Source organism: Corythoichthys intestinalis, chromosome 1 (genome assembly GCF_030265065.1).
Source record: "Corythoichthys intestinalis isolate RoL2023-P3 chromosome 1, ASM3026506v1, whole genome shotgun sequence".
Lineage (NCBI taxonomy): Eukaryota > Metazoa > Chordata > Actinopteri > Syngnathiformes > Syngnathidae > Corythoichthys > Corythoichthys intestinalis.
In genome coordinates, this window is record NC_080395.1 from 74,791,513 (window position 1) to 74,817,725 (window position 26,213).

Sequence of the window (26,213 nt, forward strand, 5' to 3'; positions counted from 1 at the left end):
TATATATATATATATATATATATATATATATATTTTTTTTTTTTTTTTTTTTTTTTTTTATTGCACAGTTCTGTTTGTGTCTTCTCGACTTTTTAAATTATATGAACTTCTCACAGGGCTATTTTTTACTTGCATATAAATATTAGTCTTTGAACTTGAATGTGATGAAGTTTCTTTCCACAAGAGTGCACTTTCACAACAATGTTTATTTTTCTAAAGCTCACGGACAACACATTATATACACAAAACAAATTCTACATTATACTATACGCTAATGGGGTAACCTGGTGGAGAGTAGCGGGTACAGAAAAAAAAAAAATCAGAAACAGTTCTTGTTCAGGAAAATTAGCATATCGGCCTTCTCAGGCAGTAACCATGAGCGTTCCGGACAAATAGTGTCTCCTGCAGTGGAGAACACACGTTCACTAGGTGTAGACGAAGCCTGAACGCATAAATACGAGAAGGCAAGATCTGACATTAGAGGAAATGTCTGTCTTTCGTTCCACCACCATGCAGCAGGGTCCTGAGACAAAACAGCTGGTGGCATTTCCTGGTACATATTTAGCTCAATGTCCGCCCGTTTTTTGATGGACATAGAGCTCTGCTGTAAAAGTTTGCTCTCTGCCTCTTCCTCTGCGAAAAGCTCCTCCATTGGGGTCTTTCTGGATATTTTGCACGCAGGTGGTTGCTAAACAAAAAAACAAGATGCATTAGTATTTTCAGTAAAAGGGGAAATCATCCAAAGGCGGGATCATTATTAGGATTGACTGCCTTTATAATTTCAGAAACAATACACTTACACTTTCCTCCTCCTTCTTTTCCACTTCAATAGTGTCAGGCCTTCCCTCCATGGCGACGTCATCTGCACAATCTTCTGCTGTTGACTACAAAGAACATGATTAGATCTTTAATAGCTTAAAAGAGCAGTTGTGCATAATGACATTGTACCTGCTCATCCATCAGCTTCAGCTTTCTAAGGATTTCAGCCCAGACAACGTCATCCACCTTATGTTTGAATCTTGGATCTAATGCAGTGGCCACTTGCAGAAATGTCCTGATGTCATTGTCCTGCAAAACACATATAGGTATACTTCAAATGTATGGTCAAGCCACTATTCATTTCTTTCCAGCTGCCTGCCTTAGTCACGTACCTGGTAGCGCTTGACCAGGTTTGCCCACACCTGTTTTTTAAGGTTTGATATAAACACTGTGTCTCCTTCTTTCACACTCAGGTGTGCTTCCAGCTTGTGGAGAATGGGCAGAATCTGTCCACATGTGGGGCTCTTCTCAGAAGACACGCATACCGTTGATGTGTACAGAACCTTCATGACATTGATGAAATCCTCCGCTTGTCGGAAGTCTTCCTCATTCAGCCGAGCAAGCCTGTATAAAAGAGCATATCGATCGGTCTTAGAAATATTCAAATTTTTTTCTCTCAGCAAAACACCTAACATATGCACTCTCAAAATTAGCTCATTCACTATTTGATCACTCTTTTTAGTTTATTTACTCTTATATTGCTCTTTGAATTAAAAATACTATTACACACAAAATATTATCTCAAAGACTCAAAGCTGCACATATCAGGACTAGATATCTTATTCATTTTCTCCATCTCGTACCAGTCCCTTTCCATATTCTTTCTCAACCGTTGATCCAAGCTGGCTGCTTGGATTGCAGGGTACTGCTCCGTAAATCGCTCCAGCATTAGATACAGAGAATTCCATCGCGTTCTTACATCAAGTATGAGTGAGTGTTGGGGCATTTCTGATAAAAACAAAAAAATATTTTCAAAAATTTAGCTGATAATTTCCATCCAAGAAAACAAACAGTAACTATTAAAATAATATGTCAAAGAATGTCAAAGAATATAGTGTCAAAGAATCTACTATATTCTTTGACCATGATTATGATCACAAATTTAAGTCATTACATATACACATATGCACAGTGTTTAACTGAAGTGGACTTGTTTCTTACTTAGAAGTTGCTGTTTTTCCCGGAGAACCACTTTGGCCATCGAGCACCTCTTCATCCACACAACAATGGTTCGGATCTTGGCCACCCACTGAGTCACTGCATTCAGGGAGTACAAACTTTGTGCTGCTAGATTGAGTGTGTGGGCGAAGCAGCACAGTTTCAAAACATGCAGCCGCTTATCCATATTGGCAGCTTTGTCAACAGTGGTTGCGACAATTTTGTCAGAAATGCCAAACTCTGACAGAATGTCCCCCATTTCCTCTGCCACAACACAACCTGTCTGAGCTTTGTACACAGCTTTTGTTTTTAACACTTTTTGCTGCATTTTACCCTCCACTATATAATGTGCTGTGATGGTAAGGTAGTGGTCCCGTGCATTGCTACTCCAGCCATCACATGTGAGCGCAACAGAACCAGCGTCACCGAGCTCTGTAATCACTTTGGCCTTCTCGACTTCATACCAAGATGGGATTAATTTATTCGCCAAGTCGTCCCTGGTGGGAGGTGTGTACTTTGGGTTGATAGCTTTCATCATGTCCCTGCAAAATATTAACAATGTCACTGTTACGTTTGTTCAAGGCAGATTATTGATTAGCAATACATTAATAACATTATATATATATATATATATATATTAGGGCTGTCAAACGATTAAAAATTTTAATCGAGTTAATTACAGCTTAAAAATTAATCGCAATTAATCGCAATTCAAACCATCTATAAAATATGCCATATTTTTCTGTAAATTATATATATATTCTGTAAATGGAATTGGATTGGAATGGAAAGATAAGACACAAGATGGATATATACATTCAACATACGGTACATAAGGACTGTAGTGGGCATTTCACTCTACTGTCATTTAAATCTGTCTATGCTGTCCTCACTCCAAAGCGTCTACTTTTTCCAAAGCTAGACAGCTAGTGAACGACGCCTTAATAATTAGACTTCTTCCTTTTTCATCTGATTTATTAATAAAATGGCCTCAAACCATTGTCCTCTTTAGACCGTCGTAAAACTACAAAAAAAAAAGTACACAAGCATTGCATTAGCAACAACGTTAGCTTAGCACGCTATACAGGTTCACTAAACAAACAAAAAGCGTCTCATACAAAAAATATAACATTTCGCTTACTAACATAATATGTACATTTTTTACAACAACCATACTTACGGACAAATCTTGTCCAAGGATCATATAACCACAACATTATCAGCCCGAGACGTCGTGCAGCCATAATAAACTGGCAAGAAAATAATAAACCATGTCGCAAAGCGACCACAAGAGTTCGCTGTTGTACAGCACAAAAAGCCTTGCTGTAAAACTTACCAAAAGGCAGAATACTTTGAGCGGGACATGTGCGTTAATTGCGTCAAATATTTTAACGTGATTAATCAAAAAAATTAATTACCGCGGTTAATGCGATAATTTTAACAGCTCTTATATACATATATATATATATATATATATATATACACACCGCTCAGTGAGCCTTTAATTTTTGTGAGGAGTGCTCACAAAAATTAAAGGAACACTTTGTTCCAATGTTTGTGAGCAGTGTATAATCCACAGGGTCCCATGTATATATTGTCAGGAATGAGCGGGCAGGCAGGTGGTGTGGAAATGCAGGGAAACAAAAAAAAAGGCAGCAAGGCAGGGAACTCAAAAAAACGTTTTAATTATAACTAACCAAAGGGACAAAGTACAAAAAAAAGGACTGGGGATCAAAAAGGCAAGGTTCAAACAAAACTTACTTTACCGGAGGGACTAATACACGAGGGCTTGGACAGGACTTCAACTTTGACGCAGACACTGACATTGACAATGACGCAACAAGGAGTGACAAGAAAACTGGGTCTTTATATAAACACACGCAGACAAGGGGTAACGAGACGAGGAACAGCTGGGTAACACAGGTGGATGCAGATACACTGGGAGAACACACACAGGTGAAAGCAATGGGCAATCACAGGGACAAGTCACACAAGGAGAAAACAAACACAAAACCTACCATATATACACTTTGTTCCTTAAATTTTTGTGAGCAGTATATGTTAATTGGGATTTGTTTCGTTTCATAAATCAAGCTTTTGACATCATGCTTGACGACGTATGCTAAAAGATCTGTGTGTGCGAAATGCAAACAGAATGCACTAAGACATAATAATGAGGAAGAGAGCCACACAATGTTTTGACCTCTCTCTCCCTCTATAACGTTATATGTTTTAACGTTCAACGCAGATAATTTCCAGCGTGCATGTGAGGAGAACGAGCGACGAAGAGAGCGTCGACCTGGGGCTTTTTACGATTTGGAACCTACAACTGTGTATATATACATATATATATATATATATACAGTGCCTTGCAAAAGTATTCGGCCCCCTTGAATCTTGCAACCTTTCGCCACATTTCAGGCTTCAAACATAAAGATATGAAATTTAATTTTTTTGTCAAGAATCAACAACAAGTGGCACACAATCCTGAAGTGGAACAACATTTATTGGATAATTTAAACTTTTTTAACAAATAAAAAACTGAAAAGTGGGGCGTGCAATATTATTAGACCCCTTTACTTTCAGTGCAGCAAACTCACTCCAGAAGTTCAGTGAGGATCTCTGAATGAGCCAATGTTGTCCTAAATGACCGATAATGATAAATAGAATCCACCTGTGTGTAATCAAGTCTCCGTATAAATGCACCTGCTCTGTGATAGTCTCAGGGTTCTGTTTAAAGTGCAGAGAGCATTATGAAAACCAAGGAACACACCAGGCAGGTCCGAGATACTGTTGTGGAGAAGTTTAAAGCCGGATTTGGATACAAAAAGATTTCCCATGCTTTAAACATCTCAAGGAGCACTGTGCAAGCCATCATATTGAAATGGAAGGAGCATCAGACCACTGCAAATCTACCAAGACCCGGCCGTCCTTCCAAACTTTCTTCTCAAACAAGGAGAAAACTGATCAGAGATGCAGCCAAGAGGCCCATGATCACTCTGGATGAACTGCAGAGATCTACAGCTGAGGTGGGAGAGTCTGTCCACAGGACAACAATCAGTCGTACACTGCACAAATCTGGCCTTTATGGAAGAGTGGCAAGAAGAAAGCCGTTTCTCAAAGATATCCATAAAAAATCTCGTTTAAAGTTTGCCACAAGCCACCTGGGAGACACACCAAACATGTGGAAGAAGGTGCTCTGGTCAGATGAAACCAAAATTGAACTTTTTGGCCACAATGCAAAACGATATGTTTGGCGTAAAAGCAACACAGCTCATCACCCTGAACACACCATCCCCACTGTCAAACATGGGGGTGGCAGCATCATGGTTTGGGCCTGCTTTTCTTCAGCAGGGACAGGGAAGATGGTTAAAATTGACGGGAAGATGGATGCAGCCAAATACAGGAACATTCTGGAAGAAAACCTGTTGGTATCTGCACAAGACCTGAGACTGGGACGGAGATTTATCTTCCAACAGGACAATGATCCAAAACATAAAGCCAAATCTACAATGGAATGGTTCAAAAATAAACGTATCCAGGTGTTAGAATGGCCAAGTCAAAGTCCAGACCTGAATCCAATGGAGAATCTGTGGAAAGAGCTGAAGACTGCTGTTCACAAACACTCTCCATCCAACCTCACTGAGCTCGAGCTGTTTTGCAAGGAAGAATGGGCAACAATGTCAGTCTCTCGATGTGCAAAACTGATAGAAACATACCCCAAGCGACTTGCAGCTGTAATTGGAGCAAAAGGTGGCGCTACAAAGTATTAACGCAAGGGGGTTTAAAGTTTAAATTAGCCAATAAATTTTGTTCCACTTCACGATTGTGTCCCACTTGTTGTTGATTCTTGACAAAAAATTAAAATTTTATATCTTTATGTTTGAAGCCTGAAATGTTGCAAGGTTCAAGGGGGCCGAATACTTTTGCAAGGCACTGTAAATATATATATATATATATATATATATATATATATATATATATATATATATATATATATATATATATATATATATATATATATATATATAATATGTATGTATATATGTAACATATATATGCAGTTCTCACACGCACGGTGGAAATTACCCACTTTGAACGTTAAAACATAACATTATATAGATCGATAGAGAGGTCAAAACGTGTGGCTCTCTTCCTCATTATTATGCCTTAGCGCATTCTGTTCGCACTTCGCACACACAAATCCTTCAGCATATGTCGTCTAGCATGATGTCACAAGCTTGTTTTTGGAAATCAAACAAATCACAATTAACATGATTATTAACTAAACCATTATTTAGGCTCCTACAATAATTATTGCTTAACTAACCTAAAGGTTGGTGACTCCACATCTGAAAAGGGATGCAGCCTTTTCACAAAATATGCTGTAACCTTTCTGTGACACTCTTCAATTTGTTGCGCCGACATCTTTCCTCTGGCTGCGATGGTGAACGGACGAGCAGATTGCGGAGTCTGGTCAACTGCCTGGCTACTGTTAGCATTAATGCTAACATCAGGTCGAGTGTCTAAAAAAAGTAAACGGTCCAACATTAGCTTGATATTTGAGTAGACCAGCCACATTAACAATAGTATAATTTGTCTGCCTCTTCAATTACACCAGAAGACAGACGTAATTTATTGTTGTACTCACCTTGTTCTGACTGGTTAGAGGAAGGCTGGCGCAGTGACTCAAATACACGGCACTCAGTGACTTGTTTTTACATTTTTTACATTACAAATTTTATTAAAACAAAAACATTAAGAGGGGTTTTAATATGAAACTAGGCCTGCAAAAAGGACTGAACGGGCCCTCGCAATCTAGCGCAACTCGGACGTCACGCAACTCGGACAGTGTGCAGGTCAGGGTGGTGGCAGATCCTCCTCTCAAATCATCTCATTAGAACCTAACATGCTCGAAAGTCGGCTCTTAACATTCACACACCTAAGAGATAAAAAAAAAAAACTATTGGAGAGAGTACTACAAAAAAGGAGGTACTGCTGAGCTGTGCAGCCAAGCCCTTATTCAAAACCAAAATGAATCTTCTAACTGGGCCAATTCGACCAAGTGTGCCAAATTCTGTGGCTCTGAGTCCCTGAAAAAAAAAAAATTCCTTTTAATGGCGAACAAAGGGTCGTCACGGCAACAGACAGAGACATGTGGACATGGGCCGTAAAATAAGTATTTCAAAAGGTCTTGAAACTACAATGACCAACCTGAAAAGAACTGGACATGTATTGGAAAAACAAGTGACTTTCTATTGCCACTAGTTGGCGCTGTAGGGTTGATGCAAATGACCCCTACAGGACCCATCAGAGTATGACTCAACAAGCACGAGATGTTTGGCGCAGATATGTTGTAGATCTTCCAAGTTATAACTGTTCATAACTTGTGGTGAGACGAAATGGCTTCAGTCATGTTCACTTGTCCTGTTGGACCCTTTGCACATACGTGCGGAAAATTGTAAATATCGATAATTTTGCAACGTTGCAAAAAATGTAACAAAATGGCTCAGTGGCGCCCCCTTGACATTTTAAAAATGGCCTATAACATTAGGGTCTGTCAGCGTAGAGCAATGCAATTTGGGGAGTCTATACCTTGTCCAACACCGCTCCAAAAAAGCATAGGCACCCATATTCCAAACCCAACAGGAAATCGGTTATTTTGGATCGAATATGAAATTTTTATCGATTTACAGGGTGCACATTTGAGGCCTTTTCGCCGAGGGAGTTAGTTGGATCATCTTCAAAATTGGTAAGATTTCAGGAGACATATCAGATCATAAGTTTTTAAAATGGTGCGTTTTTATTCACGGGTCTGACCTGGGCGTGGTGCCAAAGTCGGCCATTTTTTCGGCTAAATGACAAATTCAGTAAATGACTAATAGTTCCTTGACACAAAGTTCAATCTTTTTCATAACTGGCATGTATGTGCGGTATCCCACCCTTAACACGAGTGCATTGAAATAGTACCCATTAGGCCTAGCGCCCTCTAGTGAGAACAGGAAATGCTTTTTTTTACGAGACAGGTTCCTCCTCCAAGGGAAAAAAATCTGTTGACCTCAAACCTGCATCAGGGGAGCCTTAAGACCTGTGTTCAGGTGCCTGATGAAAAATATTGAGGTTTCGTTGAAGCGGAGGGGTCCAAACAGGAAAGTGAAAATGACCGTCAACAATTTGTCTCGCAAAAAACTTTGAACAGTCATAACTCGGCAGCTATACAACATATCTGCGCCAAACTTCCCGTGCTTGTTGAGAGTCATACCCTGAAGGGTCTTGTAGGGGTCATTTGCATCAACTCTACAGTGCCAACTAGTGGCGGCAGAAAGGAGTTTTAAAAAAGGACTTTCCTATTGGGTTTTTTCAACCTCGAGCAATGAAATTTGGTGAGTCCAAACCTTATGCAAAACTGTTCCAAAAAGTCTCTTGCACCCATTTTCCAAATCCAACAAAAATCGGGTATTTTGGATCGAATGTGAATTTTTTTTTATCCATTTGTAGTATAGTTTACATTTGGAGGCCTGAACATGCACGAAAACTCACCAAATTTTGCACATACATGCGGCTTTGCGTGGATTTCGATTATCTTGTGACGTTACAAAACAATGTAACAAAATGGCTCAAAAAGGCGTTTCCTATTAGGTTCTTTTAACGTAGAGCAATGAAATTTGGGGAGTCGATACCTTGTGCAAGACTGCTCCAAAAAGTCTCTTGAACCCATATTCCAAACCCAACAGGAAATCGGATATTTTGGATCGAAGGTGAAATTTTTATCAATTAACCCTTTAACACCTATGCCTATTTTGGCCAAATTTGCATGCATTTGATGTTGCCTTTATATTTCAAAGAAAAAATTGTTTACAATGGCCAAGTTGGGTCCTTTTTTTCAGGACACCTTGAACTTCATGTCTAAACTGTTGTTTTCTTCACTGACCAATTATAATCCACATTTTGGACCCAAAAAGACATAAAAATCACAAAATCTTTTTTCAAAATTTGTAATGTTGATGTCCCATTGACAACCAAACATGCTCGACCAACCGTTTTGAAGCTTGATAATATTAATTCAACACAAACAGCAGGTATGGTCATAGGCATTTTTGGCCTTTACACATACTATGGTCAAAACAGGTTAAATACTGTGCAAAATAGTGAGAAAAAAGTTATATATATCATCTAACACAAAAAGGGTTTGGAGGATATCTCTTTGTGAAGTTAGGTGTTGTACCCATCACCTTATCAAAAGTATATACGTACATGCAATCAAGCTTCTCCAACACACATCTACATAAAAATTGAAAAGATTGTAGTGAAGAAAAAATATATATAACATTGAAAAAAAGTATTTTAAAAAATATTGACAAGTAGTTCAGTTCAATTAAAAATTTTCAGGCATGCGACCCGAAAAAGTTTTTTTTTTTTTTTTTGCGCACTCAATAAAGCTTCTTCTTGAACAGGTCACGGAGCTGCGTCACACACAACGTCACACAGCCTACTCTTTCGCCGTTTGTGCGCTGCTGTCACGTCTACTCGCCGAGACGCCGACTCATCCCAAGAAAACAACGACAAATACGGCTCATCTTCTTTCTTGAGTTAATGAAATAATGCATTAGCTTGCGCTAAATGTAGTTTTAGATTAATTCTGCACGTTTCAAAGTCGCTCGCGCGGGGCGGCTATTTTTCGGCACAACACCGGCCGTTGCTTGCTTCGCATGCCTCTCTTTCAATAGTTGGCGCCTCGCTCGAAAATTTATTGAAAATGATCACATTCGGTTCGTCCTTCTTGACATCACAATGGCTCTTGGGATATGTAGTCTTTTGTGCTGCTTTCGGTTTTGAAAAAGGACAAGAAATGATGGAAATATGGAGATGGATAAAAGGTCCTTGCAGCGTTTTAATGCATATTTATGAGTGCAACAAAACTATAAAACTCAAATGAAATTATCTCCCGTTTTTCTAGGCTTATTGACTTCAAATAAAAACTGGTGTGGACATCAACTTCCAGACTTTCAAACGAGACCAACCAGCGGCACGTAGGTGACATAATTACAGCATGACGAAGCTTCAAAGACCATATGCGTAAACGCGTCGCTGCCGACACGTCGGTGTTAAAGGGTTAACAGGGTGCACATTTGAGACCTTGTCACAGAAGGAGTTAGTTGGATCATCTTCAAAATTGGTGAGACTATTCAGGAGACATAGCAGATCTAAAATTTTCAAAATGGTGCGTTTTCATTCATGGGTCTGACCTGGGCGTGGTGCCAAAGTCGGCCATTTTTTCAGCAAAATGACAAATTCAGTAAATGACTAATAGCTCCTTGACACAACGTTCAATCTTTTTCATATCTGGCATGTATGTGCGGGATCCCACCCTTAACACGAGTGCATTGAAATATTACCCATTAGGCCTTGCGCCCCCTAGTGGGAACAGGAAATGCCTTTTTTAATGAAACAGGCTCCTCCTCCAAGGAAAAAAATCTATTCACCTGAAACCTGCATCAGGGGAGCCATAAGACATGTGTTCAGGTGCCTGATGAAAAATACTGAGGTTTGGTTGAAGCGGAAGGGTCCAACAGGAAAAGTGAACATGACTGAAGCGATTTCATCTCACCACAAGTTTTGAACAATCATAACTTGGAAGATCTACAACATATCTGCGCCAAACATCTCGTGCTTGTTGAGTCATACTCTGAAGGGTCCTGTAGGGGTCATTTGCATCAACCCTACAGCGCCAACTAGTGGCAATAGAAAGTCACTCATTTTTCCAATACATGTCCAGTTCTTTTCAGATTGGTCATTGTAGTTTCAAGACCTTTTGAAATACTTATTTTACGGCCCATATCCACATGTCTCTGTCTGTTGCCGTGACGACCTGTTGTTCGCCATTGAAAGGAAATATTTTTTTTCAGAGACTCAGGCAGCTTATAGAGCCACAGAATTTGGCACACTTGGTCAAATTGGCCCAGTAAGAAGATTCATTTTTGTTATGAATAAGGGCTTCGCTGCACAGCTTAGTAGTGGCTCCTTTTTTGTAGTGCTCTCTCCAATAGGGGTTTTTATCTCTTAGGTGTGTGAATGTAAAGAGGCGACTTTCGAGCATGTTAGGTTCTAATGAGATGATTAGAGAGGAGGATCTGCCACCACTCTGACCTGCACACTGTCCGAGTTGCGTGACGTCCGAGTTGCGCTAGATTGCGAGGGCCCGTTCAGTCCTGAAGGGTGTATTTATGTAAGTATTATTATTTTATTTTCAGTTGACTTGTTCCCATATTAGTTTATAATGTAAATTAAGAAAAATATTTTTCACATTTAAAATATCGTTTTTTGCATCGAATCGTGGGTCAAGAATCATGACACGTATCGTACTGGAATGCCTGCATCATTATGGCTCAAACATATGGCGGAAAACACAGAAAAGACTAAAAAAGCAGTTTCTGCTCTTGCACTCCTCTTTAAAAGAAACTTCTGTATTTTAAGCCAAAACAACAGTTGTGTTTGATAGAACAACATGTCTATATGCTGCCATAGCAGATTCATGGCGCATTAAGCCCCCGAACTATTTTTAATTTGTCTGTTTTAAAATGGAAAAAAAAAAAACTTTTAAAGGGGTAAATACGTTTATGTGTGATACATCATTGGAAAGCTTAAAATTTCAATTTTCTGGGGGAAGAAAATTTTTGAACAGGAGGGCATGTTTTAATAAAAAATGTTTTTTAAACAGCAAAACCATATCTGGAGGTGAGAGCACGCGAGAGCAGAAATACAGATGCCATTACTTTAAAGAGATATTATCACGTACTTATTCTATTTCGATCCAAAAACTTCATGTAGCATGTATCACTGAGTGTCAAGACACAGCTGTGAATGGCCACAGCTGGATTTTTTGGGCGATTTTATGGGTGAAACATGGTAATATAACAAGGGTCGAGATGCAGAAATAGCAGACATCAAGGAGTGGTCGAGATTTTCTTTTTCATATATTTACCCTTTTTAACGTTTTTTTCAATTTTTCTTTGTTTGGATTGATTATTTATCATCTAAAATATCGGAAAAAATCCGCGACAGTAACAAAAAAAAATACAGTTAAGTTGTTATGGCTTACTCCTCATCACCTTCACATTCTCCCCTCTGACTCTGCTCTGCACACCTGTCACCAATCACCACACCTGCCTCCACTCCACAATCAACCACCTGTCACTATATGAGACCGGTCTGCACAACATTTGATGCCAGAGCTTCACCTCACCATGCATGGTAAAAGTACAGGCCACCCTTTTGCTCACCTTGCAACTCATTTGTGCTTATTTTTCTCAACAGCAATACTGAGCAAACCCAGCCTTCCAGCACATTCAAGAAAACTGCAGAGCCGCCACTTCTCACCAACTTTCCTTTGTTTAATAAACACATCTTGGACTTTGAATTTCAGACTTCTCTTTGCTGTGCTTTTGGGTCACACCGTCTAGCCACCATAAAATAAGCCATAGTTATGAGGTAGATATCCGTGAATTTTCTACAGACACCAATTTCTTCATTGTGACGCATTTTGTTTAAAAGTTCAAAATATGCGAGTGAATAATAAAGTTTTTTTCTCTCCATTAAGCGAAAAATTAGACATCAATTAATGATTCTAAGTTAAAAATGACAGACATTTTGAATGATGAATGTAATTAATTACCTTCGTTATATGGCTGGGTTGAAACAAAAGCGGTTGCACGTCGTCTGTAAACAGGGGTTTCCAGGGTAAAACAGACAAATTAAAAATAGTTCGGGGGCTTCATGCGCCATGAATCTGCTATGGCAGCATATAGACATATTGTTCTATCAAACTCAACAGTTGTTTTGGTTTAAAATACAGCAGTTTCTTTTAAAGAGGAGTGCAAGAGCAGAAACTGCTTTTTCAGTCTTGTCTGTGTTTTCCGCCATATACATACATGTGACTTTGAACAAAGCAAGTCATTTCCATTGAAGGAATTTTTTGAAGAAAGAAAAAAACAAAAAGACAAAAAACTTTTTTCAAAGAAGAAAAATACGCTTGGAATGACCTTGAATCTGTACGAACTCTTCCCACTCCATGATATATGATGACTCCTGGTGCTCCGGACGATGAGCTTGGCTGATATCTGCAATACCAAGACCGCAAATTGTTTATATAGAAGGAAATCTTTTTATTCGACTAATCTGAAGCTGCTTGGGATGACCTTCAACGGGTACGAAATCTTCCTCCTCCTCTTTGATCCATGCAGACTCCCGGTGCTCAGGATGATGAGATTGGCTGACATCTGCGAGACCATGACCGCAAATCGTTTACATAGAAGGAAATCTTTTGATTTGCCTCATCTGAAGCTGCTTGCGATGACCTTGAATGGGTACGGACTCTTCCTCCTCTTTTATGTATGGCAACTCTTCTTTGTTGATGGATGCAGACTCCTGGTGCTCAGGACGATGAGGGAGGCTGACATCTGCAAGACCAAGACAGCAAATTGTTTACACAGAAGGAAATCTTTTGATTTGCCTCATCTGAAGCTGCTTGCGCTGACCTTGAATGGGTACGGACTCTTCCTCCTCTTTTGTGTATGGCAACTCTTCTTCTTTGGTGGAGGCAGACTCCCCGTCCTCAGAACGATGACGGAGGCTGACATCTGCGATTCCAAGACCCCAAATCGTTTACATAGAATGACATCTTTCAATTTGCAAACAATAGTCAAGTCGATGCAGTGTTCAACCTTATTTTGGCTGACGAGTCCAAAAACTATATTAGACTGAAACAGATTTTATTCAACAAATCACACTAATTTAACACTAATACACAAAATGAGTATATAAAAATATAACAAATCTGTACCCCTCACCAAAAATTTTAATGAGTAGAAAACTGCGATTACTGCGCTGAAATTGCAATGGGGCTTTGCTGTGGTCGATACTAAGCCTGTCGCAATATGCAATAATTCCATTTATCGCACGATAAATAAAAATGAAGGCGGTAATTTTCCCGCTGCGATTTATCGCCTCGCGTGCACGTGCGTGAGCGCGTTCGGCAGACATGCTGTTCAAAGTACGGATTCCTTGTTACCTACCACGCACAATGCATCTTCGTTCCAGGTCCGGCAAAAAATAGCGCCGGAGCCAATCGTTCCCATTATATCATATTGTTCAACTTATACCAGCCGCTTCATTGCTCCGGATTGTCTGCGGACCATCTCTGGCATGCCGGTGTTGTTGATGTGTGGGCGCTCCCATCAGGGGTGGCCTTTCACACGGGGCGGCTATTTTTCGGCACAACACCGGATATTTACAACGAAGTCCGGATATTTACAACGAAGTCCGCCAAAACAATATTACTGACTTGGCTGCTACGAACAACCTCGCTTTGACAACGGACAGCTGACATTATGAACATTGAGTGGCAAATTAAGAGCGCTGTGCTTCAAACTCGTCCTGTTTATGAAAGTCGATTGTCATATGCTGGTGTTGTGCAGTAATGAGCAGACGTGACTGTGGCGTTTGCTAAATTTTTTATGCGTGCACACACTAGATATGAAATAGCAGACTAGATGTGCTACGTCCCATGCCATTGGCTACATGAGCCCAGAGTGATTATGGGACACGTAGTCCATATACTACATCGATGAATAATTAACCACCATGACTGAATGGAAGTTAAGAAGGCCAAATCAATCCATACCAGTGACTATAGATAATGCTGCAAATATTGTTACTTCAGTACGTGATACAGATGGATTCGGACTACAAATAGGATATATCTTGCTCATGTAGTAAACCTAGCTGCTAAGAGAGCTGTAGCAATCAACAGTGTGCCTTGCCTCACTTTACAAACAGTGAAGATTGTTCTCAGCACTTTTATACAAAATTTCTTCAGATCAGTTAGAAGTAAGCACATAAATATTATGCACTAAAATGCATGTTTATATGATGGCAATTTAATTTTTTCTCCTTAGCAAAAAAAAAACAAAAAAAAAACAAACAAAAAAAAAATTGTTTTCTTTTATTTTCAGAGCATTAAATGTATTGAATCGGATCAAAAATCGTGTCTCCCGTATCGAAAATCGTACCGAACTGTGACTTAACTGTATTGTTGCATCCCTATGGAACACCATAGCGGAAGCTATGAGGGGAAAAGTTTTCATTTGCCTAAATGCTTAAGTTATTAAGTGCAATTTTATCTTTTTTTCCTTGAAAAACACATTTTATTTATTCTGTGCTTCTGTGCGGTATTAATGTTGTTGTCTTTTACCTAAGAGGCATGGTCTATCGTTTTTAGTTGTGATTTCTTAAAAAGTATTTTTAAATTTAAGAGTAAATATTTATCGCGTTTAAATGGGTGTACTTGACCAATTCATTTATACTGTATTCTCGCTGTGTTATTGGAAATTGGTTTTTAAAAAAAAAATAATAATTGGGGAGGCGCAATAATATCGCATATCGCAATAATTTAAGAGATAAATTATCGCACACTAAAATTTGTTATCGCGACAGGCCTAGTCGATACGGATCTAAGACACGCCCAGTTGATTTGGGAATATTTCAGGGACACTTCCTGTTGACGATAACAACACGATAATGCATGAGCTTTAATAACAGACATGTTAGACTTAGCAGAACACGTTGACGCAGGAAAATGGGACCCTGAGCACTAATTTTGGCACTCCTGGTCCTCCATAGCTGACAGAGGAGGCATTGGCGAAATCGCGCAAAAACGGAGAGGCAGCAAGAAGGAGAAGTGATATTTGGTATGTGGCCAGGGGCGTCACTAGGTTTTAAGAACAAGGGGGCTTATGGGAGTTACACAGGATGTAAGTGAACGTAGCGTACAAGCACAAAACTTCACAAACAGCTAACAAAGACCAATTTTATATATGTGTGTGTATATATATATATATATATATATATATATATATTTAATCATAGAGGCTAATGCCATTACTTTCGTTCACAACACAGTAATTGTTTGTTCCCAAATATTTGTCGCACACATTACATTTTGTGCACATATGTACCAAAAATAGCTGTAATTTCAAACCTTGAAAAATACTACAAATTACTTGAATTTAAGTAATATCTGGGTAATATCTGGTCAGGCAGATTTGCCTTATACACACACGCACATACCTACACACCCCTACATGCACACAATGTCGGTACGGTACGGTCACAGGGAAAACGCGGAATGGATTTCCAGTGATGTGGGCGTTTTCTATATAAACAAGTGGAATGGATTGGATAGTGACGAACGGAAGGGGCTCTCTACCTTACTCTATTAAGTAAGATTTACGATAATATTTAAGTTAATAATGACAGGTTATATAATTATTGATTTAAACTAATACTTAGCAACTTCATAGTGAATATGTCAGCATTTTTTTGTATTTTTTTTTTTTTTTTAAATAAAACAACACTAAATTATTTAGGAGGGTTTAAGAATATTTTAAGCCCCCCTAAAATCCCTAAAATAGGCCTAACCACTCCTCTGTGTGTATATATATATAAGGGCTGTCAAACGATTAGAATTTTTAATCGAGTTAATCACAGCTTAAAAATAATAATTCATCGCAATTCAAACCATCTCTAAAATCTGCCATATTTTTATGTAAAATTATTGTTGGAATGGAAAGATAAGACGGATATATACAGTACATTCAACATAATGTACATAAGTACTGTATTTGTTTATTTTAAAATTAAATACACAAGATGGCATTAACATCATTAACATTCTTTCTGTGAAAGGGATCCACAGATAGAAAGAGTTGGAATTCTTAAAAGATAAATGTGAGTACAAGTTAAAGTAATTTTGTATTAAAACCCCTTTGTATGTTTTCGTCTTAATAACATTTGTAAAACTGTCAATCAAAAAATAAACTAATAGCCCGCCATTGTGGAAGGTAGTGATTGAAGTAAACCACAAGGTGTCAAGGGCGAGTTTTAGGGTTAGAGATCTAGCCAAGTTTTTCTAGTGCGTTTTGCCTCTCGAGTGACGCGGAAGTTTCCAGGGTCATTGCACCTTATGTTCATTTGAGTGTTGTATATTGTATATTGTGATTAAATATTGCCATATAGTGTATTTGTTGAGCTAAACGAAATGTTTGAATAGAGTTTGACCAAAGTCTGAGTATTATTTTGCATAGCTATTTTGATTGGGAATTCCAGTTCTCTTTGCATTGAGCGCTTTTCTTTTTGTGAACATTATTTTTTTTTTGAGAGATAGGAATATTATTTTTGTTGTGCTTTCAGTAAATAATACTGTAGCGACTTAACTGTTCTGCCCAAATGCATGATGGGAAGTTGGGCAACCATCACTGTCAGTGGTGGCATGGTATACAGTATCTTCTCTGCGTTGTGTTCAATACAGGGTGTTAAGAAAAAGATCATCTCCTGTCATTTTTCCCCACGTCACTCGCCACAATAGTTATTGTTGTTGTGGAAGAGATGCCAAAGCTTATGCCAATAAATAGCGCGGCCCCAATGAACGCCTGTGTCCAATCCACTTGCTTGTCTCTGCCTCTTAGCTCTCAATATACATAAAACGGCGCCATTGTAGTCTGTTTGAGGCAATGCATGAGTGGGTCGTTCCGCACATGCATGAAATGCGTTAAATATTTTAATGTGATTAGTTTAAAAAATGAATTATGGCCCGTTAAAGTGATAAATTTGACAGCCCTAGTATTTTGCGATGATTATTTAGCCTATCAATTAATTAGATTTATATTCGTGAGAAATGTGGCCCTGACCCCCATTCACCCGATCTGTTTGGATTAATGTCCCGTCCCCAGCAAAAAGTGTACATGCAGATTATGCTGTTATATCGTCCCTACCAATGTTGAGACCAAACCTACACCCCATGGCATAATGGGATTAGAGGCCTAGCACTAGATTGATTCCATAGTTATCTGTCTGGAAGACATCAGTATGTTGAATACTGAATCATCACACAAACTCATCAACCATGGAGTCCCCCAGGACTCCATCTTAGGGCATCTCCTCTTCAACCTGTACATTGATGATTTTGTTAATTCATCATCCGTTTTACATAAAGTAACATATGCTGACGATACATATTTGTTCTTTTCCCATAAAAATTCAACTGCACTTGAGCAAATCGTAAATAGTGAATTATAAAAAATGCACACATGGTTAAAATGTAATAAACTCTCTCTAAATATCAATCAAACAAATTACATAGTGTTTCGCTCCCATAAAAAAGAAACCATTAAACCAGGGGTGGGCAAACCGGTCCTCGAGGGCCGCAGTGGGTCCTGGTCTTTGTTCCAACTGATTCAGTACTGACAGTTTAACCAATGAGGTTTCAGTGGAAACAAGAAGCACCTGACTGCAATCAACTGATTGCACTTGTAAGAAACCAGATTGGTAAAAGGCTGTCCTCATGATGGGTATGAACAAAAACCAGCACCCACTGCTGCCCTTTGTGGAATAGTTTGCCCACCCCTGCATTAAACAAACCTGCCTAAACATAAACGGAGAAAACATTGAAAGAGTCAATTCTAATCAATTCCTGGGGGTCCATATTGATGAGTACCTTAATTTCAAAAAACATTGATGAAATAAACTGTCAAAATATGCTGCTCTGGTTTTTAAATTGAGACATTATCTCCCTCTCTCTGCACTTCTCATTCTGTATAAATCTTAATTTGAACCACATTTACAATACTGTAATATCATATGGTGCAACATATATCCAACTTAATTTAACAAAAAGCTTTAAATACTGCAGAAAAAAGTTATACGTGCCCAAACACTGGGAAAACAGAAGGCTAAAGTGTACAAGTTTTAGCATTGTGTGCAGAGGACCACAGATTTGAAATGAACTTAACGAAACACTTAAAGGGCAGCTGAAGAGCTTTTCGGATTTTGTTCTTGATTGTTTTACTCGGTTGAATTGTATTAAATGCATCATTCGCTGTCTCAAAAAGTCACAGAAAAAAAAAAAATAATAATAATCGACCGCGTAGTTTTTGAGTTATGGTCATAGCAACACCTTAGCAACGAGGGACGCGCCGCCCTGCCGACCGCTACCTGATGACGTAGCTTCCAGGGGGCCTCGCCACCACTCTGAACACGGAAATATAGCACCACGCTATCCTCGCCATATATTGCAAACATTTTCTGGGTTTTACTCGCGAGATTTGTCATGCCATCTCGATGTGTAGCGATGAATTGTTGACAGGAAGACTCTATGAGTGGTCCAAAAAGCCTTCTCTTCCAAAGGTTTGGACCGGTTTTGTGAGCATGCGTACAGGTCCCCAATCGGCTCATTCTTTTCATCATTTCAGCGACGACAGCTTTGAAAACCTACAAATATGCAACTTTGGTTTTACGAAGACGTACTGTAAGTAGACCCTTACTGGCTTTTCTGATTCTAAAATATGATGCACTTCTGTTGATAAACGAGGGGAAATCCTACTGCCTGTTTGTTGAAGTGCGACATTTTTTTGTTGTCGTTGCTGTTGGCCTGTCATAAGTAGATAGGTTTGCTGACAGGTCGTCTACTCATGTGATTTTATTACTATATCAATAGGTATTATGTAAATTCAAATGTCCCCAGCACCAGGTCCTTGGCTAGTTAGTTTTGGCCTGTCACAGGGTAAATATAAAGCCTACATATAAAACAATCTACCTGCCAGGCCATGATGTACCAAATACATCTCAATAAAAAAATGACTATTGTACTACAGCATCAACATCAAGGTCTGCCTATTTGAAGAGGGAACAATAGCGCCAAATAGATGTTGCTTTAACTGGGGCATTATTATTTGATCACCAAGAAATTAGTATTAAAAATTCTTAAATCAAAATTAGGATTCATCCTATATTTTCATGCTGCTGTGAATTTTTTTTTTTTTTTTCAGGAAGCAAAAACATAAAAAATTAAGCGGCGGAAACCCTCAACACGATGAAAAAGCGTTGCACGTCAGTCGCCACCCAGTTTGCCGAACTTAAGAGAGAGTGGGTTGAGTCATATGATGACCCAAGTGATGCGGTGTCCAGCAATGACAACGGAAGAGATCCTGAGGCCTGCCAGATGCTGAATTTCTTCCGTCTGCGACATCAGATGACGATGACTTAGGAGAAATAAATGTAGCAAATTTTGATTAAATGAAATCATAAACTAGTCATATCGACAAAACACATTTTTAAAAGAAAAATCTAGTTACCTTCATATCTTAATATTTATGATGATTTATATTTGTATACAGAAGACACTTAATGCTACAGAAAAGAGTACATTTTTTTCCCACTCTAAACTGCTTCTCAGTCTTTTCAATTCTTCAATTATCATTTTCAATGTTGTGCTAGTCCAGTGCTATCCTAACTTTGTGTTGCTTACTAAGTTTATGTTCTTTGATGTGTGCCATTGTTTGCTTGGTATAACTTAGCTTTCTATGTTGTGTCACAATCTGACGGTGAAAGCTGATGCTGATTCAACATAAATCTGGTGGTATTGTTATTATTGTGGCCTATTGAATATTGTTTCAGAATGTAATATAATTACAATATATTATATACCAATATAATACATTAATCAGTCAACAAAATATGTCAATGTTGTTTACAATTTATGGTTTTATTTTTTTAATGTAATTCATGCCCCTGTCAGTGCTTCAGCCTCCACAAGTTTGGCTCTCACTTCTGGGATCTCCTGACGACACAGGCATTCTCTTGGAAAGGTAATTACTTGAAGGTTTACAGCAACACCTGGAAAATAAAATAGTTTTTTGGAAAATCAATACCATGAATAATTTATTTAGCCACATTTGGGCTAGCTTTACCATATTAAGATGGGTAGGAGCTGTCCCATAACCTAATATCAGTTTCAGCTATGTGGAGAGCATGAGAAATATATACAACCATGTCATCGCATTCTCTCAAATAGAAAAATCACGATGCTGGACATAGGTTTACCACTCTCCCGTTTGTGAAGTGTCGAGCTGTCAAATGGCGTCATGACGGCTTCTGCTGTGTCAAGTAAATCGTTGTCATCTGACGCCTCAGGTGCAAACATGTAGGGATTAATTGTAGATCATCTTTCCTGGAAGCCTTTGTCATCGATAGCGTCACGAAAGAGCGATCTTGAATGGTTACCTTTGGTGGAAATATCATTGATTTCGTTGTTGCTGCTATGTTAGCTGTGGATAGTGTTCTGTTGCCTACGTCACACTTCCGGGTTTGAGAAGGGACCATTAACGGAGTGCAAAAAAACTAAAAAAAAAACCCGAAAATTATCCTTGCCATTACGAGTTAATAATGGCATGGTTGTTTTGACGAACTCGTCCAAAGTTTATATTAGTAAAATTACACCAAAATCCGAAAAGCTCTTCAGCTGCCTTTTAAAATGTCACACTCCATCTCCATCTTTAAGAAATACTTAAAAACTTTTCTCCTAGCAATGTATGTACATCTGATTCTTTGAATAACATTACTAAGGTGTCTCATATCAAATCCAATGGAACCAGAATTTTGAAGTTGACACAGTTAATTGTATGTGTGTGTGTGTGTGTGTGTGTGTGTGTGTGTGTGTGTGTGTGGTTGTGTGTGTGTGTGGGGGGGGGGGGGGGGTGTATGTGTATACTGTCCAACCGGGCCCCTGCTAAAAGCTTTAAATGGCTTCTTTGAAGTGTCCTTTTCGCACATCTTACCATATGAACTGCTTACACATGAGCATGTACTGTACATCTTGAATGATGTGTGAATAAACTGGAACTGAAAAAAAACATTAGAGCCAAACAAACAATTTTTAAAAAGTAAGACTATGAGATTGTCCTCTTAATATTGCAATTCATGACTTTATTATTGTAATATTATAATTTTTTTCTTGTGCTGACATTATGACTCTTAGTTGCCTTTTTTTTCTCTGTTGTTTAGCCTCAGTCATACAAAAGCAATACACTATGAATCCAAAACCATAATCCACTGACCAGTGCTTAATTTGTAAATCGTAACGTGCCGGAACACAAAGTCCACACTGTACATAGTACACAACGAAATAACACTGGAAAGGTTTGTTAAAATATATTTCTCGTATGAGAGCAAAGCTCCACATTCATTTACATTCAGCGAAGCTGACACAGGTTTCTGTATAGCATTTTCAGCAATCAAATTGAAGTGTTTCAATACCCCATTCCTACCACTTTCCGAATCGCACGGCATATCGTGTTCTTACTCAGATATTCAGCATTATCGATGGAATACATATATTGTCCGCTGCCGAAATAGCGCAAGAACAGGCACACATTCTGCTCGATTGTGAGGGCCTGACTTCGGCGGGTTAAGTTAGAGACGTCCACCTCGGTCAGCTGGCACAGGTAACGAATTCCCTCAGCTGAAAATCTATATCTTTCATGGAGAACATCATCCGGGGCTCTAAATACCCGTGCTCTCCGACGAGAGCCCCTCACAATCTGCGCGCCAATGTCGTACGGGTCGTCCAGGTACCCTGTAATTGTCAAGGGGACACGTGCGGAGGAGTGCTGTTTAAATAGAGCGTGGATAATGGGAAAGCTGGGGGTTAAGCAAGATCTAGGTCTGAGAAGACCAGGTTTGACGTGTGGCATGTGTTGCCATGGCAACATTCCCTGGTTTCAACATATCCACCTATCGTAGTCCCAGTTAGCCGGGAAATTAACCTGCACGTGATGAAGTTACTCTCGAAGTTACCCTGCTTTTCCAGAAAACCGGCTTCGTAGTACAGGCCACAGGCATAGGTTTGATCTCAACACTGGTGGGGACTACGTATATACCGTAATTTTCGCACTACAAGGCACACCTGACTATAAGCCGCCACCCACCAAATTTGACACGAAAACGGCATTTGTTCATAGATAAACCACAATGGACTATAAGCCACAGCTGTCCTCACCGTATTATGGGATATTTACACCAAAAGATATCAACCGTAACACTTTATTTGACAGCAGCATCATAAGACTGTCATAAGACCACATAAACTACCACGAAACTTTGAACCAATTGGCTGCAAAGTTTCATTGCTTCAAGAAGCTTCATTTTGTCAGGGAACCGCGGGAAGGCAGGTGGTGTGGACCCAATTGCAGGGAAACAAAAAGCAGCAAGGCAGGTGGAGGAGAACTCAAAACACGTTTTAATAACAACTGACCAAAAGCACAAAGTACAACCAAAAGGACTGGGGATCAAAAAGGCAATGTCCAAACAAAAACTTACTTAAACGGAGGAACTGGTACACGAGGGCTTGGACAGGTCTTGACTTTGGCAGACGTAGACATAGACAATGACGCAACAAGGAGTGAACAGAGAATGGGAGCTTATATACACACAAGCAGACAAGGGGTAACGAGACAACAAGGAACAGGTGAGCACAGGAGAATAGACTAGGAGAAGGCACATCAGGTGAAATCAATGGGCAATCACAGGGACAAGTCACACTAGGAGAAAACAAACACAAAACCTAACACATTTAGCCATCACTGTTCTCTGTCAATCTCTGCTGCCACCTGCTGTCAACACTGTTGTCGTCCAACATGCTTTCTAGCATGCATTGCACCACTACAGTTGTAAATACCAAATCAAAATTCATGTTCTGTGCTAACCATTTCTTCAGTTACTTCTCTTGTTGTTTCTTTAATTGCTAGTTATGGTATTTGGTAACACTTTATTTGACAGTGGCGCCATCAGAGTTTCACAAGGCCATCATAATCATGACATGACACAGCCATCGGCATTAATGAATGCTTATGACAGATGTCATTTGTGTCATCTGGCAAATTATCTCCCTTTTGAATTATGTAAAAGCTCCGAGCTGGACATAAATGGAGTTAGTGACATAATTTGCCGGATGACACCTAATGACATCTGTCATAAGCATGCATTAATGGCCATGATAAGGTCATATCATAATTACGATGGTCTTATGGCAGTGTTATGACGCCGCTGTCAAATAAGGTGTTACCTATTAACCCAAATAAATCAACAAATAAGCCGCACTGGACTATAAACCACAGGATTCAGAGAGGGAAAAAAGTAGCGGCTTATAGTCCGGAAATTACGGTAACTATATAACCAGTGTTGTTAATAACGGCGTTACAATATAACGGCGTTACTAACGGCGTTATTTTTTTCAGTAATGAGTAATCTAATTAATTGCTTTTCTCATCTTGGCAACGCCGTTACCGTTACTGAGGCGGGAAAGGCGTGCGTTACTATGCGTTACTAAGTTGGTTGAATAAAAAAAAGTCTGAGAGAAACGGACTCACGGGGACGAGAGCAGAGCAGGAGTGGGGAAGACGCCGTTGCAACCGCGATGCTAGGTGGCTCCAATAATACCTGACTGCAGCCATAGCCGACAAACTACACCCACATGACACGGTAGATATCATATTATAGAACTAGATTCAAATGACAGACACTGCTGCATTGCCAACATGTTTTAAGGACTACATGCGTTTGTAAACACCCGCCATCTTAAAGCAGTAGACCTCTCAGGAAGGCCCTGATGTAGAGATCCTTCCTAGCGAACCTTTTTTTTTTATTTTTTTTTATTTTTTTTATTTATTTATTTTAATTTCAAACAATAACATACACACATGATACAAACTGTGCAAGACAAGCATCAAAACCTACATGAGAAAAGAGGAAAAAAAAAAAAGACAACAAATAACTGAGGCACTTTGTACATAGTGTACTACTCGTGAGTCGTGGCAGAATGCTATCACAAACATAAGGCACTTCAATTGCCGTATTCACATTATTACAAAAAAAAATACAAACATTAAGAGTCAGCCAATGACAGATCCCTGAGATATTGTAGTGTGCAAATACTCTTCTTGTTCTTCATATGTTTAAGCGTAACTATATAAGACTCAAAGTCCAAAAGAAATAGTCGAAAATATGGCACAGACCTTGAAAATCTCACTTTGTGCAAGTAAAATTTACCAAGCAGCAACATCAAATTAACTACAAATGATAAAGGTTTAACATCAGATTTATACCCTACAATTAACACATTTAGTTCAATGACAATCGTTTGTCCAGTTTTTCCTTCCTAGCGAACCTAAGTAATAGGGAATGGGACGTACTACGTCATTGTTTGGACCCGCCTCCATGCTGGCAATATAATTCACTTCCGGGCCGGCAGAGTCAATGCGGATTGTAACGTGTGGTAGTGCTAAGCTAACTCTTTCGGTGTTTTAGAAAGAAAATATGGGTGCTTATTGTTGCGTTACCGGGTGCAACAGCGTCTCCTACGACAAAAAAAGGGGTTAGGAAAAATGGACTCACTTTTCACCGTTTTCCTGCATGGAGGACCAAATATCAGATCACGAAGGTACGACGGATGGCTGGATTGCAGCGGTTCGTCGGAAAAGCATTTCTTATGATCATATTTCTGCTGGAATGAGAGTGTATTCCCCTCATCTCTACTCTTGTAAGTTGAACGATTTATCCGTTTTGGTTTCAATACGTTTTTTGTTTTTTTTCTTTACTGTTGTGTAAATCTGCCTCGGTAGCAATGCTAACCTACTCCTCCTCATCACCTACCTGTTGTGTTACTAGGAAAACCTGCATATGAAATGCTGACAACACATCCCGATTGGTCACCATATCTCTTCTTGGGTTATTCTGAGGTCAAGCGCACCACATCGGAGCGTTGAGAGGTTGGAAAGGCGAAGAGTGCACGCTGAAACTTCAGTTTGCTCTGCTCTTACAAACACGATCCCAAGTGTTATGAAAAGTCAATAAAATATGAATACCAAAACATGACTTGAACAACTTCTTGACAAACTGTAACTGCTTGTTTACTTCAGGTCTTCATAATAAACAGGTGTAATAATTACAAAGTCAGGTGACTTAATTTTGTTATTCTATTTGGAATATGCATTGACAATTTTTGGACAGTGTTGTAGACAAGAACTGGGACTGATAAGTTGCAATAGATTTATTTCAAGTAATGCAATTTCTCCAATACGATATTTGAATTGACAGTTTAAAATCTTTAAATTACTGCAAACAAGGCCCACCCTCTGACGGTGGCAGCAAATATTATATAATTATAAGTAATACACAAATACAAGATCACAATAAACGTGTCTTTGTCAAAGCAGTTTAAAACACTATTTACTGGCCTTGGGTAAATTGCCAGACAGGATAAATATGTGCTTTAAAGTTCTTGCATTTCCATTTTAAGTATTGCAAGTACTAGTCTCCAACACAGTATTTGAACTGACAGTTTAAAATCA

General features: G+C 39.0%; 1 protein-coding gene across 3 annotated transcripts in view; it reads right to left on the reverse strand.

Moving 5' to 3' along the window:
- Positions 1–225: 225 nt before the first annotated feature.
- The window catches only part of LOC130922707 (E3 SUMO-protein ligase ZBED1-like), a 64,055-nt gene continuing 38,067 nt past the window's right edge, over positions 226–26,213 (reverse strand). For 2 of the 3 annotated variants that reach the window (XM_057847674.1, XM_057847667.1), the window contains exons 3-12: positions 13,512–13,613; positions 13,173–13,433; positions 13,017–13,094; positions 6,308–6,503; positions 1,981–2,519; positions 1,623–1,767; positions 1,152–1,383; positions 949–1,068; positions 801–884; positions 226–688 (exon numbers count right to left, since the gene is read on the reverse strand). In XM_057847674.1, the coding sequence (XP_057703657.1) occupies positions 320–688; positions 801–884; positions 949–1,068; positions 1,152–1,383; positions 1,623–1,767; positions 1,981–2,519; positions 6,308–6,503; positions 13,017–13,047 (1,716 nt within the window). In that variant the 5' untranslated portion in view covers positions 13,048–13,094; positions 13,173–13,433; positions 13,512–13,613 and the 3' untranslated portion in view covers positions 226–319. The remainder of the gene's footprint in view (positions 689–800; positions 885–948; positions 1,069–1,151; positions 1,384–1,622; positions 1,768–1,980; positions 2,520–6,307; positions 6,504–13,016; positions 13,095–13,172; positions 13,434–13,511; positions 13,614–26,213) is intronic. The other variant, XM_057847658.1, reaches the window with a different exon arrangement.